Source organism: Sander vitreus, chromosome 6 (genome assembly GCF_031162955.1).
Source record: "Sander vitreus isolate 19-12246 chromosome 6, sanVit1, whole genome shotgun sequence".
Lineage (NCBI taxonomy): Eukaryota > Metazoa > Chordata > Actinopteri > Perciformes > Percidae > Sander > Sander vitreus.
Window position 1 is genome coordinate 17,077,885 of NC_135860.1, and position 20,503 is coordinate 17,098,387.

Here is a 20,503-nt window from a genome sequence, read left to right on the forward strand (position 1 = left end):
GGCACTGACAACCCTTGCCCCCAAAACCCCACCCTTACAACCTCTATTGATAGACCGTTGGTTAGAGCTCATACAATTGAGGCATGCAAACTTCTCTTACTGAGCAGTACAGCTTTTTCCTACTGGTCAAATTCAGACTTCCTATTGAATTCTGACCTTTATGCTAGAGCCTTAAATACTACAGAGGAACCTCCCTAATGCTAACTGAAACTTTGTAACGCCACTTCCTCTAGTGGTTTGAATAGAGAAATAGCATCATAGCTTTTCACACTTTCAGTGTTCACAGACTCTCAGCACTGTACACAGAAATGGACAACAATGCTCAAGGTTAGTTTGCCTTATTTCTGCTAAGACTGTTTGTCATTTTACAATCTTTATATTGTCTCGTATATATAGACAATATACTGACAACAATACCCTTATGTTGTATATTATTTTTTACAGGAGGTAAAGCTTATGGTCTTCTCAAGTCTCAACAGGAAGAACAACTGAACTCTATCAATGAGGTGAGTCGATATGTTTAGACAAAGTCATCGAGTTACAATAGAGATAACTGGCTTTTGGAATCATGTTTTTACAACAGGGGCTGGACACATAAACATAACACCTGTGTGATACTAATGAGAAAATATGTCTGATTGATATGTTTTCATTATCACTGCCCTAGGCTTTTCTATCAGATCCCCAGTATGCAGAAGAGGAAGACCTTAGCTCAAAGCTTGAGCTGTTTAAAAGTGAGTATTCAAGGGCTATCAATCAATCCTTAATGCATTGTTTAATTATTTAGTGCAAAGTCATACATTTTGGAATAAGATTATATGTGCTTGTATTACAGAGAAGTACGTGGAGTTTGATCTTAACGACAAAGGAGAAATAGGTAAAATTGCACTGGTCTTACCGCTCTCGAATATTTTTAGCTACAGTTTGGAACTATCACTTTCAGATTAAGATTCTCTTAACAAACTATAGATATATATATATTTTACCTATTACTGATTTACTATCAATTGTATAGATTTAATGGGGTTAAAACGAATGCTGGAAAAACTTGGATTGGCCAAGACTCACTTAGAGTTGAAGAAGATGATGTCAGAGGTTGTTGGAGGGACATTGAAAGACACCATCAGCTACAACGACTTCCTGAACATGATGCTGGGAAAAAGAAATGCAATTCTAAAACTGTGAGTAAATACATTCAAAGAATGGGCGGAGACCCAAAGTTGGAAGATTATGTCCCTAAATTATTCAAAGATAAATTAGTATGAAGCTACTATTGATGTTGATGGCCTAAAATTTTTTAACATTGGCTCAATTTGAAAAGTAGGCCTACTCTATACCTGAAAATGATGTTGTGTCATGTGATAATGATTATTTAATGCAATATGCTCTCTATGCTGTCTAAAGTTTATAGTCATGTTTTGTTTAACAGCTGACATGTCATTTTCTTTATTTAAGGATCTTGATGTTTGAAGGCATGGGAAAGGAGCAGGACAAAGATGTTGCACCACCTCCTCGCAAAACCTTTTCAGACCTGCCCTGAAGAAGCTCTCCAGCTCCAGCAGGAAATGATTGAAACATCACTTAACGCTTTAAAATGAATGTCAATAGGGAAGACAAAACATCAAACTTGTGTTTTTTATAAATAAAAGAATCTACATAAGATGTTAGTGCATTCTGCTTTGTCTGATTGTGACCACATTACAGATGTCCCTCAATTTAGCCAACTAAATGCTTTGTAAATGCTATAGTAGGCACCTATTTCATCTCTACGATGTTGCTTTAGCTGGGTCGACCTATGATGTATGACCTAATGATGTGGACTTCACATGGGAGTGGCCATTATCATCTCAGACACAAATACCATATCACTGTGGTTTATAAGGTGTGTAAACCAGAGGTGCCCACATTATTTTATATTTGGGGCCAAAATGTATCTGGATGATAGGCCACGGGCCAAAAATAAATGTTACCAAAATGTGCTTACGTCAGTCAACATGTAGCCTAAACGCTTGTCCTTTCTCTGCGGTATCCTATCTATGTCATGAGGAACTTTATTTTGAAAACTCTGGTTGGCCGGAAAACGGATGTGTCATCCAGGGAGCGAGGTTAAACTAGCTAAGCTTGCAAATTGATGTGGTAACTTTATATAAAGAAGGGTGAGTAAAAGTGACTTTCTGTAAACAGTTATACACGTGCAGGAGACAATGGCTCTAAATACACATTGCAGTTACAATACTTAATTTCCACACTATCTATCTGTACTATACGTGTGAACGTTAACGATCGCTAGCAAGCAAGCTAACGTTAGCAGAAGGTTAGAGACGCAAACTAGGTAGGTAAATTGAAGATTCGCTATGATAACATCACATTTGTGTTCAAAGTCCCCGAGATAACAGATTCAGTTTGTTGCACCTCTGGTGTAATACAATGTTTAATATGTGTTTGTAAAGTTTATATCTCAAGAATATGCAACTGCAACTCTGTTTTGGTTTGTCAGGAGGATGAGCAGCTCAGAGGAGGTGTCCTGGATATCCTGGTTTTGTGGACTCAGAGGGAATGAGTTCTTCTGTGAGGTTAGTCCCCCGGATAGTTGGTAAATTGGGATTTTAGATTAGGGTGACCAGACGTCCCCGGTTTCCGGGGACAGTCCCCGGTTTCGGTGACCTGTCCCCGGTTTTCACTGTGACTGACAGACCCGAAATTGGAATGAAATAGTCGTGCACCCTACACGCACAGGCACAAGACAGCCAGAGCAAGCCTCAGAGATGTTCTAGAATGCCTATTTTACGATGCTAAAATTACTGTTTATTTACATGGAGTCTGGTGGGTTTAGCGAACGCAATTTCGCGGACTTTTTTTTTAAAAAAAAAGGATCTTACTCTTTAACAGAAAGGTCGACCTCCTTAGAAATGCTTTCCATAATGTTGTCAGACACTTAGAATATTAATCTGAGCCTGTCAGTGGCAAAACAGGCACTTTTATGAGCGTAAAAACGAGCTGTACAATTGACGTCCTACATTGTAGCTTGTTTCGCCGTTGCCGACTGCAGTGATCTCGTTTAATACTGGACCAATGTCAAAGTAAAATATTTCCTCAATAGTTTTAATTGTATCCGATACTCAATGAGCTGTTGCAGAAACAAGCCCAGCGTGAAGCAATAAAGCAAAAGCTGTTAGATAAATGTAGTACAGTAGTACAACATTTTCCTCTGAGGTGTAGTGGAGTACGTATGAAGTAGCAGCAGGGGCGATTCTAGGATCAGCCCCTAATGAGAATGTGACACGGATATGGCGCATGCAAAAGTGTTAACCCCATTGCTGTGACAAATTGCAAAAAAATTAACATTGAACTTACATGAAATGTTATCATATTTGCATTCTGCATAAATCTCTGCACACCCATTATTCTCTGTGAAATATCTCACAAACTCTTTACTCAACATGCATCGGTACAACAAGCGGTCCCTGAGTAATCCGGTTTTGAAATTGCAACATAATTTCTACATGAGCTACAAAATTACAATGTATTCTCATGTAAACTATTCATGTCAGCACAGATATTTTTTGTAAATTGCTTGGCCAGTGTATTCCACCATAATGGTTATTATATTGCCAGATTCCAGACAATCCCACTTACTTATATATATCCCACTTACAAATATGAATATATATTTCTGGTATGCTTCCTAGTGACATTAATGCAAAAATATGAAGAAAAAAACTATTCCACCTGTGTGCATGGTTAAAATTCTGAAGTGCAAAATAGCTCAGGCTACAGCACAAATACAGTATTCCCATCCATAGATATATGAATAATCAAGTCTAACCTCTGAATTTCTTTTCAAAGTGCACCAGATTGATGCATTTAAACGTTAAAATACACAAAATGTTCTTACAGGGGAGCATGCCCATGGACCCCCCCCTAGGGGGCTTGTGCCCCAGTGCAGCTCTAGGTCTAGTGACGCCCCTGGGGCAGTGTCCCCGTTTTAAGTTTACAAAGATAAAAATAATTACCTGTTTTGGAGGTATTTACGCTTCTGAGCTGAAAACGTCCCCGGATTTTGTCTCAGAAATCTGGTCACCTTATTTTAGATTGAAGCCTTGATTAAAATTCACCACCAATTTGCATCTAATAAATAAAGCTATCAAAAAATCCACAGGCACACTGAGGAACAACATGTAGATGGGCACACTTTAGCTGTCACAGACCACACACTGAAGCATAAAGTCTAACATCAGAATGAACAGCTTCTTGCCTCAGCCAATCAGACTGCTGCACATTTTACAACACAAACCTATTCATAAAGCTTTCATCATTTTATTGTATATAGGTTCATACTACATGTATGTTCTTTATACTATATCTAATACAATATTTTATTGCAGTAAGGGTTTTTTGTTGCACCCAATGATTCAATGTTTATAGCTTGATTTTTGTTTTGGTCCAGAAGAACCAATGTTTCATCTCAGCTGCTGAGATGAATATAAAATATTTTATAGCTGAAATGGTAAATACATGTACATGGACTTACACTGTCAGTGTAACACTAAATCTCACATTTGTATAGCCCTGAACACATACCTGCATACGGCAACTAAGTTACACACAAGTAATCTATTTTTGGAGTTAATAGTAATGTGTGCCATTTTGTGTCACAATGTGGTCTCACATTTAAGTACATTAAGACCTACCTATATTTAAGTGGAGCATGAAACAACTGTCAGTTGCATGTCTGTCTGGATAACTGTTAAGTCTTTACACAGTGCACTTGGACTAAAACATTGCTTATGTTGTTGCCTTTGCTTTGTGATGAGGGATGCAAATTGAAATGCTTGGATGTCAACGCTGAACTATGTTAAGTCAACACTTCCCTGTTACAGCCACTTCCCTCTGCTGTTTGTTACTATCTAATTACTTTTTAGTAATTAATAGTTACTATTATCTGTTCCACTGAAGCAACATGGGGCCTTCTAACTCAAAAAGCACCTTTGGGAAACGTGGAAGAAAATAAATGCTGTGTGGTCTATAGGCATTAATCTGTAACACTGGATAGGTTAGCACTCACACAATCCAATTCTTATTTTAACTCCTTTACTTTCTACATTGGCAGCATCTGAAGTAATCCTGTTAAGCTCTTGTATAACACACACATGTATTTGTGTGTGTGTAAGGATTTTGATTGCATAGCTTTGTTGGGAAGGGGTGGGTGGGTGGGGGAGAACTGGTTTTAGGAAGTGGGAACAATTGCCCATGGTAGTTGTTATTGTAAATTCGGTGTGAAATTGTATATTCTGATGTTTTGTATTTCACTTGCGTTGACTATTTGTTTTACTGACCTGCCAAGGGACTACGGGCGGAAAGTAGCACTTGTGCTACAACCTGGTACAATGCATCTCTCCTTGTTCTTCTACAATGTTAATGTTAATTTGTGCATTGTCCCTGTTTAAATAAATTAAAATAAATGTCCTTATCAGTGGCCTGTAGCAATGTGCTGCTGCTTGCAACAGTAATGAATGCCATTAATAGCCATCCATTGTCTCCAATCGTGTGTGACAGGTTGATGAGGATTACATACAGGACAAGTTTAACCTGACAGGTCTGAATGAGCAGGTGCCTCACTATCGCCAGGCTTTGGACATGATTCTCGACCTCGAGCCAGGTGAGAATATATAGGAAGTAGTGGTTCCCATGTGAAAAACGAAGCAGAGTCAACGCTTTCAACTGCCTAAATCACTTTCATTTGACAGATGAGGAACTTGAAGACAACCCCAATCAGAGTGACTTGATTGAGCAGGCAGCAGAGATGCTCTACGGGCTCATACATGCACGTTACATCCTCACAAACCGAGGCATTGCACAGATGGTAGGCTATTACATAATCATTTCACATTGTTGCATGCCCCGTGACATGAATCAACAGTGATTTCTAAATGTGTTGTTCTCCATAGTTAGAAAAGTATCAACAAGGGGATTTTGGCTATTGCCCCAGAGTCTATTGTGAGAATCAGCCAATGCTTCCTATTGGTAAGTCTGACTGTTTCTTACCTTACCAACATTAAACAAATTCTCCATTACACAAATGCCATGCTGCACCTTTGACAGTGACTACAGAATGAAGACGTACTCACCTCTCTCTCGTCTGATGTAGGTTTGTCAGACATCCCTGGAGAAGCAATGGTGAAGCTATATTGCCCGAAGTGCATGGATGTTTACACCCCTAAATCCTCCAGACACCACCACACAGATGGAGCCTATTTTGGGACAGGGTTCCCCCACATGCTGTTCATGGTGCACCCAGAGTATCGTCCAAAGCGACCCGCCAACCAGTTTGTGCCAAGGTGAGTTTGATCTGACACTGCCATTTATTGTTAGCATTAACTTTAACTAGCTAACATGCTTTTTATTAGTATGTTTTAATTGATTGGCAACCAAAAAACCAGATGTTTGTCATAATTGAATTTAATCAATCATTTTTATACAGTTTGTTTGGGTATCTGTACTGAAACTTACTCAGCCCTTGACCTCAGAAGTAAAAAGAAATGTCCTTCTGTCCAGGAAGTGATTGTATTTGATACAATTTTTTTTCAGGCTATATGGTTTCAAAATTCACCCAATGGCTTATCAACTCCAACTTCAAGCTGCGTCAAGTTTCAAGAGCCCAGTCAAGACAATTCGCTAGAACACCGCTTTGACGAACACAGTGGACTTAAAGACTTTGTTGTTTACTATTTGTTTAAAGGAATAGATTATATATTCCCAAAGAATGCCTGTACAGTTGCCCACCCTCACCTCTGTGTTTATAGACACTTTCAGATTCAGACCTTTTCTCTCATTTAGTGAAACACTGTTACGGTTGAGCTGATCAGTTTTTTCCGTATTAAACATGTCATTATTCCCAAATGGTCATTCTCCTAATACAGTCTTAACTTTAATTGATTTCAGTGCATCTTTTCACATTCAAGGGTATGTTTCTCTGAAACAGAAAAGTGGCTTTAACTCCGTGATGATGAAGGCTACAGTGTGCTTTGTGTCTTAATTGCAGGTGATTGAATGTAACAGAAAATCTTGCCACCAGCCCGACACGTTTGCCTTATCATTGATAGTCACTAACAGTAAATTAATTAGTTAACATTAAATTGCATCAAATCATTAACTTGTGCTGCAGAACAGATTTTTGAATGTGCATAGGTTTTTATTCAGTTAAGATGGATTTTATTTGAAAACAGCAATATGTGTAAATGTGATCAGGTGCTATATTTCCAAGAAACAATCAATACCAAATTAAAAGGTAGAACTTATCTTAAAAAAATGGACCTATGCTTGATTTAAATTCTATTATTACACTGTTGAATTTCCTTTTTAATGCAGTGGTTATATATGTACTTGATTGTTTAGGCAACTGTAGCAATATTTTCCTGATAAGCCTGTATTTGTAGTTTCATCATGTTTACCATATGTCATTACAATCGTCTCAAAAGTTTGGTGTTGATCGAACATGCAGCAACATCTACTGTAGAGCAATTGAATGGCATTCAATATTTATTTCTTACCAAGATCTTTTTAAATTGTATGCTTCACAGATAAGACAGCCCAATAAAATGCTAAATAATGCATTCTTTTATTTTTTTTAATTAAAAGACAGGGATAAGTCACAAAGCAAGAATATTTTCCATTGTCTAAAAACTATTTTCTTCATGTGAAATTCTACATTTTTCTTCCAGGAGAGGTATCGCTTGTTGTCCCTGTAGCTACAATACCAATGGCTTTTCTAACAAACATGCCATCTAAAAGGGATTCATATATTTTAAGCATTTTCTCTTCTATGGAAAAGCACAGGACACAGAAGGTGAGAGAGCAATCTACTTCTATGTGGTAAAAAGGCTTTACAAACTTGGTTGATAATTAATGCAATATTTAACATTGTGACATATCTAGTGGAAGCCTGGAAACCAGCTTGTGTTTAAACATAGTACATCAAATCACACCAGATTTACAATACAAATAAATTACTGTATAGTAGAACATGTAAAAAAAAGACAACTTGTGCTCCTATGAGAGAAAAGCCACATATACTGGGACAGCTGCCTTCAGCTCTTACGTGTGTGGTTACCGTGACAGACAAGCTTCGTTTTTATTGACCTCACCCTTTAAAGTAGGGATGGATATACATATGACATTCCTCATACAATCATAGGGAGGTCTGTAGTAGTCCTTCAAAGAATATCAAACCTGAGATACACCGACCAAAGCTTGTAAAACTTTTCTTATCAACCAAGAATTTTCAAAGCAATAATGACATATGTAATAATATAATAATGACATCTACGCTACTGAACAAAACATAGGGCGGAGGGAAGCACTCCATTGTCAAATGGAAATTGTCAAAGGTTTGATAAACTTGTTGGACTACAAGACGAAACGAATAAGAATGATTCAGGGTGTCAGGCAAGATGGGTAAGCAAATCTTAAGTAGAGACCTCAAAATTCAGTTAACAGCACAATGGTAACCTACAATTTAAAGAGCAGATGGATGAATAACTTAAAAACCTCAAATTTGTACAAATACTATAAAAGCATTAAGTCTATAAAATAGAGGAATATTTCAAAATAGATCCATTTTTAATTCAAACTTTACAATAATGTGTAGGCTACTGGTTCTTGGCTGGTTAGGGAAGAAGGGATTTTTAAGTTATGTTTTTGTACCTGAGCAGTGAACGAAGCCAAACAACAAATTTGAGCACAGCATATCTTTGTTCACATATTGATGCGAGGTATGTCATTTCATTAAAAAAAGAATGTCTCTCCTGAATTAAACAGACAAGTAAACAACAAAAAGCATTCCCTTGAATGTAGACATAGCGTTCCCCTAAGCGGCACCGAGGGAATAAATGCTGATAATGGTGTCTAAGCTAGAATGGAAACAGTGCATTTGTATAAAGTCAACAATGTAAAAACCACTAGGAAAATAAAAGCATTTAAAAGCAAACATAACTGACACCACTCAACTGAAAAAAATTTTTTTTTTAACCAATAAAAGTGTGTCCACTAAGCTTTTATTACCACTTGGATGAGATGAGCATTTGATCAACCTTGAGCACTGTGCAGCCCTCCTCTACCTACAACTGAGAAAGAAAACAACGAGGATCTGCTAAGATTGATCTACTTAGTTATCCGTAATGGGGCAGATTTATGAAATATTTCTTTTTGGATATGCGTGCGCAGAAAGAGCTGGTCAGTGTGTGTCGGAGGTGGAGAGTCAAAGGAATAAATGCAGGTGGTGATTCAGTTACAATGCTGATGCTCCGCCGTCTTTCTCCTGCAAGACAGATATTATGTGCACTTGTATTAGTCCTAATATGAATTAGTAAAGTCAAAGTTCTCATCTTTATTATATTGTGCTTAATGGAAACGTTGGCCATAACCAGGTAAGCTGTTTCATCATGTCTTTAAGCTAAGCTAACCGTCTCCTGGCTGTAGCTCCGTATTGAGAGTGGTATCGATCCGCTCATCTACCTCTCAGCGAGAACGCCCTTTAATATTCTGTCCATTACTGTTCTGTGTCATGGGCAGAGAGTTTGTACCTCAGCTTGGTCGATGTCGGAGTCAGCAGTGATGACGATTCTCTTCTCCATGCGAGTCTCCGAAGATCCGACTTTTACTACCTGGTGGAGGGAAGAAAAAATATATAATTGAGAGGCAAACAAGATAAAATAAAATCAACAAAGGGCAAAGTCGTACTGCTGACCTTTGAGATGTGAGTGGTAGTGGTGGTGACTGTGGTGCCACTGGTAGTCTCAGAGGTAACGGTCTTGGAGCTGGACACAGTTGTGTTATCCTTGTCCTCGTCTGTCCCATCTACTGCCACCTGAGGAGAAAAAAAGGACCAAAACAGGTAGACTGAGTAATCATTTTTAGATAACGTGAGCTTCAGCCAGGGAAGGTGCAGTGCTGCTTCATGTTTATTCTGGAGCCCCTTGGCCTGGTCCTCCCAGACCTGCTTGCTCTATAGTGCTGATATCTCCTTCATGCTGACACAGATCTGGGCTGAGCAGGTGCTAGAGCCCCTACCTTTGAAGACTCATAGATGATGCTCTTGGTCGGGACGATAGGGACCTCTGTGGTGGAGATGCCACTGGGTAAGGAGTTGGAGACAGCTGTGATGGTGACTGTCTGGGTCTGCACCAGAGGGGGCTGTGGATGGGAGCATAGCCCCATGAGTGGCTGTTTAAGCAGACACTTTGCACCTCACAGCAACCAATTTGTTTCACACCATGCATTCCCTTCTAAGCATTTGCCTGTGTGGAGTGATTTTCCCCACAACAGCCCTTTCTTCTCACCAAATTTGTTTATGAACTTTTTGGAAACAACAGAATCACCGTGTTACTTTCCTTCCCAACACCAACTACTACAAAGGAAACATGGAGACGGTAAGGCATAAAGATGATGAAAGTAAAGCCATTGTGTAAAACACAACATTTTGTGGTGGAAAAGAATGTGCTAGTGTTACAGAGACCCATCACCATAGCTGAGAACACATGAATGTGCAACACCTCTGCAGCAACCAGTTACATTTGAATGATGAGCATCATTCACACGGCACTTAACCGTTACAGATTCACGATTTGATTTGCAATGGTGCTGCAAAGGAGTGAGCAAGTGTGTCAGCCTCGAAATGATACAGAGGCCAAGCAGAGACGGAATCAGCGTAACCCTGAGGGGGTCAGGAGGCTACCTGGAAGCAGCGTACGACCTGTGGACCATCGCCCCTGAAATAGGAAGCCGGGAAAGATCCAGCTATCTTTCCAGAGCACTCCGACACTTCGGTACACGATCCATCTTCCTCCAGCGTCCCATCTAAAGCTTTACAGCATGGGTCGAGGGAGGGAGGCAGCTGCGCCATCTCCACCTCTAGGATGGGCACCAAAGAGGTCTCAAAAACTACAACCTCTCCCTGATCACATGACTCCTCCTCAACTGTAGCACCGTGGGCTTCAACACCATCAGATGCACTCTTGTGGCTTACAGTAGGCCTTGGTATGCCGGAAAAGCCCAAATTGCTGCTGGTTTCCTCATGTGTAGTCTTTGTCGCTGAACCATTGCAAAGGAAGCTAATGCTCTAAAAAAGACACAACACAGTAACTATGTGATCATGGGTAGGTGAAGTATTTCCTACTGACATGGTATGAATAGTATATATATTATATAGATTATAATGCATGCATGTTATATACAGCTATGTATATAGTATGTACAGTATCCGTTTTATGAGGTATAACAGCTCTGTAGGAAGAAGATGATGATTTTTGGCTTATATTAGAATTTATATGACAAAATCAACAGTTTTAATGCCACAACTTAACAAAACATTACGTATATATCCCTTCATGGTCAAAATGTACTTTTTTCTAACTGATTTCCACATGACGCATGCTACAGTATGTCACCAAATAAGATGGATTCTGAATACAGGTATTGCTCCGTATTGTTTATTTCATACATGAATAGAATTCAGTATGTGTCAGAATGAAATGGATTTTTTTTTTTTTTTGCTTGAATATTCTTTCAATAGGGAGGGACTGCAAAAATGGCATGCCACTTACACTACTTTTGATAGACAGTCATCAACAACAAAAGTAACATTTCATTTGAAGAAAATTGCAAACTAAAGTAACAAATTCAAGGAACAAACAATCAAATGAACTGTATATGGAATGCCTTTTATTCTTTGGTCAAAGTTGATTGTCAAAAAGTAATGCAACAAGTAATCTCTTGCAGTTCCTACATACTGCCTCACCAAATACTGGTGAAGGACAAAAGGGTTTAAATAAGTATTACAATTAAGCTGCCTCGAGGTCTCCCATCACAGGAAATGCTAAACTGTGACAAAGAATATTAAGTTTCTCAGTAACAAGACTGCTGTTTTCTGGTGCTTACTTAACGTGAGTTTAGGGAAAAAAAAGTTTATAAATCCATAAACCACATCACAGTGATCAGCTTGGACAACATCCTTAGACAACCGACAATATAAATGTACTTCAAAACGTGTATAAAAGCAGGCTCAAAGTGATATGGTCAGACATTATAAGCCTCCAGATAAAAGTCAGTTGTTAGGTAATATTGGTTGATGTAAAGTCCAAAAGACAACACAGAAAATGCAAAAGACTAGTGGCTTGATTGTCATTTCCCGTCCTAATCAACTTTGGAGAACAGGATTGTTTCTGGCTGTAGAAACCAGGTCAATTGTTCTGCAGTGGAGAACAGAAGGAATGAACGTCTTGTCCCACATAGGCCAGAAAAAAAGGAATGCTTCTCAAGTGGAGCAGAGGATGAGAGATGAAGAATGCTACGGTGATGTTGAAGAGGAGGCGAAGGAAGGAGTGGAGGAGAAGAGAAAGCTAGAGGTTGATGGGTGGATGGACTAGGTGCGGTCTCCGCGGGTCACACTCGCACCTGTGTGGGATTTCCGCAGGGTCGAGACGGCCCCTCAGCTGCGTTTGGAGTAGAAGTCTAGCAGGGGGCCGCGTGGGAGGCGGATGACAAACTGAGGGGGGAGGAGGAGGGCAGAGAGAGGAAGGAATTTTGAAATGACCGAAAAAGCCAGAGTTGCGCAATAACCGATGATTGAAATTAGAAAATGTGATTTTGATAGTAACTTTTGTTATCCAGAGCATGGAAATGTTCCTTGCACATGCAAATTTTACTTATATTTTTCCATGTCCAACAATTCATTCTTTTGAAAAGACAGAAAGTCATCCACATTTGTCATATCTTATGTTAAAAATAATTTTATAATTTCTGAGATGGAACTATCTCAGTAAGCTAAGGCCAATTGAGTCAGTACAGCCGGAATGATCTCGGGCCTCTAGCTTAAGGATGTTAAATTGGCACAGATTCCCCGTTAACTGTTTGAGTGGTAAATAGATTTGATTTGGCTGGAGGCTGCTGCATAGCAACAAAGCAATGAACTGAAAACTTATATCATTCATCTGAGCTGAAAGTAACGGGTCAGAAAGTAGCAGGAGTGACTCTGCTGTTGCATGTCAAACTTGCAAACCAACATTAATATCAATGTGTACTTTTCTTACAGTGGAGCCCGTTAGTCTTTTGTCAATACACGACTGAAGGTTAAGTAGAATGACAAATTGGCCTGTTAAACTGAGCATACACAGTGTGTGTCCACTCCGCTAGGCAGATAACATTTGACCAGTGTCATATTGTTGACTGCTTACATCAAACATGTTGTACGTTTGTTCTGATTCATCTTCCCACTACAGACTCTAAAGCTGTCAGCTTTGCTTCGCTTTGATTTCAGTGCAACTCTAATGCATTCTGACAACTTGATGTACTTGGAGGCATTTATGTCCAAGATTAAAAATGCTTTGTGTCCAAACAGTTATGCTGCAGTGGAGTTTATGTCTCGCCAAAAGGCATGAAACATGAACCTCAGCAGAATTACACTTGTTCATTCATACAGTATGACAGCAGCTCAACCAGATTGGGAATCGGTTTCTAGTTCGCATGTAATCTTTTTAACTGCAACATAACTATTAATACCAGTAATGACACCATTTTGGTATAAAGGAATCCTGTGATAGTTACATTATTCTCTACAATAGGGAGAGTGGGGCAAAAACTATTTATACAACTGTGAATGAGGCCTTGTCTCTTTATGGAAAAAAAACAACCGTAGCTTGGAGAGAGCATCAGCCAAAAGAAAATTTAAAAGCAGCGTGAAAAGAAAGCATGCAAAGCAAAAAGTATTAAAAGCAGAAAAAAAGCTCATCAATAAAGAAAGAACAGATGAAAGGGGGGGAAAGGTCAATTCTGCTCAGTGTCAGCAGAACGTGGGAGGCATGCGGTAAACCTTTCAACGTCAGTTCCGTCAGTCATTCAATACAAACATGTCAGAGTTCAGAGGCATCCAATGCAGATAAGATGAACCAAAGTGAGTTCTCAGAGAGTGGACAACCTGTCCCAAAGATGCCTCACCCACATCAGTCTTTTAAGTGAAAGAACAGAAGAACAGACCCTATTCATCAAGTCAAACTGCATTCTTCGTACACATGCAGGTGCTGCATACCACATGCTATCTCCTTGAATAGGTCCGTACATGCACACACACACAATCCATAACGCTCTGTTAAGAGAACCAGGAATGACAACTGGAAGAGCCTGATCCCTTCTTCTATCAATTGCTTTCATTTGAATATGTTTATCATTAACAAAGAACCCAATCAAATGTAGCAATTCAATGCTCAAATTACACAAACGTTTACAAATGACTTAAACACAAGAAGTTAGCAATAAGTTCAGGTTCTTCTGTTCCATTTCAAATCCAAGCGCACTGCTCACACTAGTGCAGTTTTCCAATCAAGTGCAATCATCTCTGAAAATGCAGAGCCATGAAAAACAAATGTGATGACGTATAAACACAGATTTAACCAAGTCAATTCAGGAATTCTTAGTATTCATGATGATTTTCTAATTCAATTTAAATGAAACCGTTTGCTTTTTTTTTGCTCAAATTCCTGAACTGGCAGACTTACAGTAGGTTAAATCAACTAAAAAGGATTTGGTGGCGAGGGGTTTCCGTGGGAGACTTACCCCATCTGCACTGGGCAGAGGCTGACCATTGATACCCAGGGTACGGAACGGAGAGTGCGTGGACAGGCGCTTGTCCCACTCACTGGGCCTGGTCTCTGGGGCGGCTTCCATGAAGTTCCTCTTCAGCTCACTGATGCTGGCATGGTGCCGGAGCAGGTCCTCCTGAGGCTTATTGAACTCCTATACGGAGGAAAGTCGAGAGGGGAAAAAAAAGTGTGGAGAGGGTGCAGGAAAGAGAGTGCCAGGAATTTAGAGTACGGAAACAACAAAAAGGGGGGAAAAGTACAAAGTGAAGATAAAAAGTTGGATGGGGAGGGAAAGGGAAGATAAAGGATATGTTGGGAGAGATTAACAAACAGGAGAGAAAAAAGAAAAGTCAGATTACGTTGCTTTCAGCCGTTTCCGTACAATTGCTGATTAAATAAACAAGCAGAAGCAGGGTTTAATTGCTGATTCTAAAGGAACATAAATTAGAAAGGGACATTATTTTGGTGACCATACTTTGTGGATTATTGATAGATTGTCAGTGACTCAATCGAAAATCAAGTCTGGTAGCTGATTGGGACTTATAAAAGTAAAAAAAAGGTAAACTTGGTTTATAAAAGGGAAGATTCAGAGGAGTCAATGTAATTTTTCAAAGTTGATTATTATTTGGAGTTTGGATGGGAAGGAGCTCTAAAACTACACAGCACAGCATTGAGGGTTTATTTCATAGCATTAGGAATGCAGTGAAACACGTCGTGAAAATAAGCTGCAAATCAAAGAGCAGGAGAGCTGATGATGGCAGACATGGAACAAGTTGTCAGTATAAATGGGAACCTGTTCATTTAACACAAATGAACAAAAGCAACAGTAGCAGCACTCATTTGGCAACATTTAGCATCAAGTTGATCTTTATTGAGATCTGCAAGATATTGACTTCCATTTTACCAAACATACTGCAGACCATAATCTAGTCTATGAACAGAACTGTTTAACTGTTTATCATGACTTATTGTGGTGCTAAAGAGCAACTTAATGACAAGTGTTTCTCCAAATGCCATTGCTTTTACATACGACAGCAAAGATGAATAATCATTTAGATTTTCAGAAGATTTCATTTGCATAACTGCTGAGAAAGTGCAATGCATTACTGGCAAGTTAGAAAATAAGATGGAGGTAAAAGAGCAAAAGCAGGACCAGGAGAATACTGATGATCTTGAGAAACAAAAAAATATATCATATAAAAATGGAGCTGCTTGTGAACAGTTTAAGGATGCTATCCTTAACAGGTTTGTGTATACCAATGCAAGCGTAAGAATCCTGACCATAACCGAATACTTATTTGTTGTAAATTCAACAGCCTTCTCCTGAAACAACCTGATTAGAGTTCCGTTGCGACACACACACACACAAACATTTTACACTGATGCGAAAAGTGTGAATCATGCCACATGCAAGCGTGATATTAAACAGCAGCTGTTGTGCCAAAGAGCAAGAAAATACAGATAGAGACCGACATCTCCAGAAGGGATACAAACCTCCAACATTAAAAGGCTATGTCTCTCATAAATTGAGTCACCCTCAATTTTCTTAGCTCTTTTCTGTGAAAAATGAAAAGAACAAAAAAGTGTGGGTTTGTTTCAGTTCCCCTGTGTGCTGGCATCAAACTGCCACACGTTGGACATGCAACCTACAAAATTCACTACAGTGTTAATACAACAGACAAACAGAGCTGTGAGGAGTCTGCATGCAAAATAGTGTGGGGCTAACAAAACAAAGAACCTGAAAGGCTATAGGGGACTGACTTACAATTTCTATTGTCATAATGAGAAAGAAAATTAAGAACGGTAGAGTGACAGAAATGTGATAAAATACCAGTTATCATGCCACTTTCTTTGTGCACAAATCTATAATCATGCATGTGTGCATTACGGGGTTTACAACAGCAAGCAATGAGAGGAAATGAAAGCCTTGTAAACTTTTACAGCTAATGTGTGTAAAAACATATATCCTGAGGAAAGCATAGTCTCTTCATATGGACATTATATTATTCGTAGTCGCGGTTTACATATTCCATCTATTCTTAAATTTTTTTAACTCTTAAAATATACTGGGTGTGTCTCGAACCTGATGTGGATTTCATTTAAGACCTAGCCGTATGGAAGCACAGCATGAGAAGAGAGTGAAATTAGTCTTTTGGATGAGAAGCTCGAGATGGTCAGAATGGAGGTGGAGAGATGGCTACGGAAACATATACGGGGCTAAGAATCTGACCTTTCGCATTCGCACCACCTCCGTGCTCGTCACCTCAGACTTGTGCTACCCCGGGGAGGAGAGAGGGACACGTGTTAGCATCCTCTGCTTACACTCACATCGCAGCCATAGTGGAAACAAGTCTTCTGAGGGGCCACATGCAAGAGGCCCGTGTCTGACACTAACCTGAATGTCCCCATTGATGGTGGTTATCAGGGAAGAGTCTACTTCTCGCTGGTCCCTCCACGCTGCTGGCTACAGCAGCAAGAGAGACACAGTTCACACTCAGACACAGAGAACAATCTCTGCTCGCCACGTGAGCATCTTTTATTATCAAAAACTATGAAGCAATTACATCAAAAAGAGTTCTTTATATTTTATAGTTATCATTATCTACTATCTGTCTATTATCTACAAGCACAATACCCAGGTAATCACCGTGGGATAGGGCTGGGCGATATGGAGAAAATCAAATATCACAATATTTGTGACCAAATACCTCAATATCGATACCGCAACGATTTTGTAGTGTTGACTATTGGTACTTTTACAAAATATTTACACAATGAGATTTTTGATAAATAATCATCAGTAATGTGGCTATAATGACTAAGTGGGTAAAGGCAAATAATAGAAGAGTTACAACAGTCTGGTAAGTTCAGAAAATGACATCACTTTACTGTAATGCAGCCTTTAAAACCAGGAAAAGACAACATTTATGCCATATTACGATATCCAAAATCTACGACGATATCTGTTCTCATATCCCGATATCAACATAATATCTATATATTACCCAGCTCTACCATGGGGACACATTTTAAATAGTTTGTTGATTTTTCACTGGCAACAGCTATCCTCTACGGCATATATGGTTTAAACACATATATGATGCCACGTATTTCCTGTAAATAAACATTTAGATTGAAATTACAACAAAAACATGTAAAACCGTGATCAGGGAGAAATTCTAAATACCTTAACCTCAGCCACAGTCTCGATTTTTGAAGGCTCCACAGCTTCTACAGTGACCTCCAGCTTTCTTTCCTCCTGCCAGCTGGTCCTGATTGGAGTGGAGGTCTGGGGCTGTTCGAGGAGGTCCATGGGGATCCCTGCCTCAGCCAGAGCAGCCTGGGAGAAGACTGGAGCGCTGACAGGACGGGTGCCCTTCTGTGGAATCACCACTAGACCAAATACAGACAAAATGGAAACGTAAATAAAAGGAAATAGGTTTTAGAACAATGTGTTATGGAGGGATATGATTGTATGCACATCTGACATGCGAAGTGGAACAGCTATAAACATATAAATACACTGACACACAATAGCGCATCTATGCAAGCTACCACATCATACTTACAGTCTCAAGCCTCGATGTGATCAGATAAGTGCACACACTGCAGGCATACTGTACCTCATATGCTTTGTTTAGTCTCTTTAAAAAAAGGACAAGCACACGTCAGAAGCTGAGGTGGGCCAGAAGCGAATATCCACAAAGTGGGATGAGAGCAAAAGCATGGATCAGTTCTCGTTGCGATCCGACGATAGATGCAAAAGCAGATGACGTTAGGCTGCAAGAAGTCGTAAAGCTCAGTGTGGTTGAACTGGTGAAATGCTGAGATTTTGAAAGCGTTATTTCTTCAATCTGCAAACCATAGCACGGTTAGAGGTCCTTGAACGATAGTGAATGTGCATTGCCATCAGTGGACACATTCTCTTGTGAAGAGAAGTCAGTGTATCGTGTAAACAGGCTGTAAATGCTGCTAAGCGTTTCATGGAGCAACAGTGCGACCACGTGTGAGCGGTTCGTCTGCAAAACAACAAACCCAAACAGGTAAGAAATACCTGACTCTTTGAGGCCAACATCTAGCAGAACAAACCAATCATCGTTGACATGGGTTTGTGTGAGTGGACGTCTTTCCTCCAGGATCCGTTTCTCAAACTGTGGTGTCCTCTCGGAAATCCTTGTTTTGGCCACAGCAGTTGGAACTTTCACCTCTGCTGGGAAGTGGATGCGCTCAGGGACAGCGACTAATACAAACCGAGTATTGTTGTGGAAATAAAGTAAAAAATATTAGGACACTTGCATTTACAGTGAAATAGACTGAGTAAAAAAAAATTAATGACTGCTTGGTCTTCAGACACAGGGATGTGCACATATTAGAAGAACTGTTCACATTAAAACAAAAATCAAATAGAAATATTTGTATGTATCGCTGGACTTAATCATTTTTATTATACCTGATTTCTTAGTGGCCATATCCAGAAGAATAAACCAATTATCTTCCACCTCTCTCACTGCTGGACGCGGTTTCTGCTGTACAGCCTTCGTCTGCTGCCACATATCCTCCACTATAGTAATTCTCTGCCGTGCTCTCTGCTCTACGGCTGCAAACTCTTTAGCTGGTCTTACTTCAGGATGCGTACGGATACGTTCCTCCACAGTTGCTAATGTAGAATACACACAAAGCCTTCTTAGTCAGAAGACAATTCCACTTAAACATACACTGAACAAGGTGAGATATATAATAGAACTGCAAGGCACACACACAGACACCGTGTTATTCTGTCTCACAGTAGCAGCCACATGAAACAGCAGAATACCTGGTACTTTTGCTGCAACATTTAGCTGCACAAACCAGTCGTCATCCACCGGTCTCGGTTTCATCTCCACCAACTTCACAGGGGGCCTCACGTCTTCCATGATGAATTTGGGTTTCGGTTCAGTGACTGCCACCACATCCACAATACGCTCAACCACAGCAACTAACAGAGAAATAAGGGTAAATAAACCTGACACTAAGTCATTTATTTAGTATTTTCGCTAGAGCTATTTAAGGTGGAAAGCATCAGGTGTGTGCAGTCCACTCAACTGAATGTTTTAGCACAGTGTATGCAGACGCTTTGGCAATGAAAGGTACCTGGCGGTATGAAAACAGGCTTTTCGCGGATGATGTCAAACAGGGCAAACCAATCATCTCCTCCTTCTCTCTCTGATGACAATGCAATTTTGCCGGTTCTAATTTCAGACAGATGTGTCACATCTTGCCGGCTGTCCACACCAATTATCATCTTCTTCCATGTTCTAGTCTCTGTGGTAGTCACCTCAACCTTAAACATCTTGCTCATATCCGGAATAATCTCAACAGGAGTAACTGGCACAAACAGACAGAGTCAAAGAAGCTGAGTGACAATTGTATATACACCAAACAAAGCAAGTTAAAAGCTGCAGACATTGGCAAAGAGTGTATGTCTTTAAATGTCATGTTTCAGAGTAAATTGTGATGGGGTGCAAAGATATATTACATTACATATACCTGATGGAAGTATGACTGCCTCTTCACAAATAGCATCAAACAGCACAAACCAGTCATCATCTCTTTCTGACAGTGGCTGGGAAGGCTGCAGTCTAATCGGTTTAAGATCAACATGCTGCAGCTTTTGCTCTATGCTTATCACTTCAATTCGTTGAGGTTGAACACTTGGATGAATCTGGCTCGGTACTGCCAGAGAAACTGAAAGCAAACAGAATTTGTACTCAAGCTTCAGCCAAAAGAAAAGAATGACCTCAAATTTATCAGCGGAAATCATCTTTGAATACTGTAGTTTGTGTGACACTGCATACATTTGTGAGATGGTCTTCTTTGGTGTGATATGTGTGAAA

At 39.7% G+C, this 20,503-nt stretch overlaps 3 protein-coding genes across 16 annotated transcripts in view; 2 read left to right on the top strand and 1 right to left on the bottom strand.

The window, feature by feature from the left end:
* Positions 1-218: 218 nt before the first annotated feature.
* On the top strand, positions 219-1,662 carry LOC144519772 (allograft inflammatory factor 1-like). The gene is made up of 6 exons (XM_078253183.1): positions 219-327; positions 445-506; positions 668-734; positions 836-877; positions 1,016-1,181; positions 1,456-1,662. The coding sequence occupies exons 1-6, from the start codon at positions 309-311 to the stop codon at positions 1,538-1,540; spliced, it is 441 nt and encodes a 146-aa protein (XP_078109309.1). The 5' UTR covers positions 219-308; the 3' UTR covers positions 1,541-1,662.
* Positions 1,663-2,047: 385 nt separating this feature from the next.
* On the top strand, positions 2,048-7,611 carry LOC144519771 (casein kinase II subunit beta). Its single transcript, XM_078253182.1, has 7 exons — positions 2,048-2,156; positions 2,498-2,573; positions 5,557-5,659; positions 5,748-5,863; positions 5,949-6,024; positions 6,149-6,338; positions 6,589-7,611. Exons 2-7 carry the CDS (start codon positions 2,502-2,504, stop codon positions 6,677-6,679), a joined length of 648 nt encoding a protein of 215 aa, XP_078109308.1. The 5' UTR covers positions 2,048-2,156; positions 2,498-2,501; the 3' UTR covers positions 6,680-7,611.
* Positions 7,595-20,503, bottom strand: part of LOC144519766 (uncharacterized) — a 34,069-nt gene continuing 21,160 nt past the window's right edge. For 5 of the 14 annotated variants that reach the window (XM_078253176.1, XM_078253175.1, XM_078253165.1 and 2 more), the window contains 15 exons: positions 20,157-20,354; positions 19,761-19,994; positions 19,444-19,605; positions 19,081-19,287; positions 18,685-18,870; positions 17,818-18,023; positions 17,026-17,094; positions 16,861-16,905; positions 16,125-16,187; positions 14,605-14,784; positions 10,733-11,116; positions 10,069-10,191; positions 9,746-9,865; positions 9,582-9,662; positions 7,595-9,316 (listed from right to left, as the gene is read on the bottom strand). In XM_078253176.1, the coding sequence (XP_078109302.1) occupies positions 9,287-9,316; positions 9,582-9,662; positions 9,746-9,865; positions 10,069-10,191; positions 10,733-11,116; positions 14,605-14,784; positions 16,125-16,187; positions 16,861-16,905; positions 17,026-17,094; positions 17,818-18,023; positions 18,685-18,870; positions 19,081-19,287; positions 19,444-19,605; positions 19,761-19,994; positions 20,157-20,354 (2,288 nt within the window). In that variant the 3' untranslated portion in view covers positions 7,595-9,286. Of the gene's footprint in view, positions 9,317-9,581; positions 9,663-9,745; positions 9,866-10,068; positions 10,192-10,732; positions 11,117-11,696; positions 12,542-14,604; positions 14,785-16,124; positions 16,188-16,860; positions 16,906-17,025; positions 17,095-17,817; positions 18,024-18,684; positions 18,871-19,080; positions 19,288-19,443; positions 19,606-19,760; positions 19,995-20,156; positions 20,355-20,503 lie in introns of those variants that run through there. The other 9 variants (XM_078253172.1, XM_078253166.1, XM_078253167.1 and 6 more) reach the window with 9 other exon arrangements.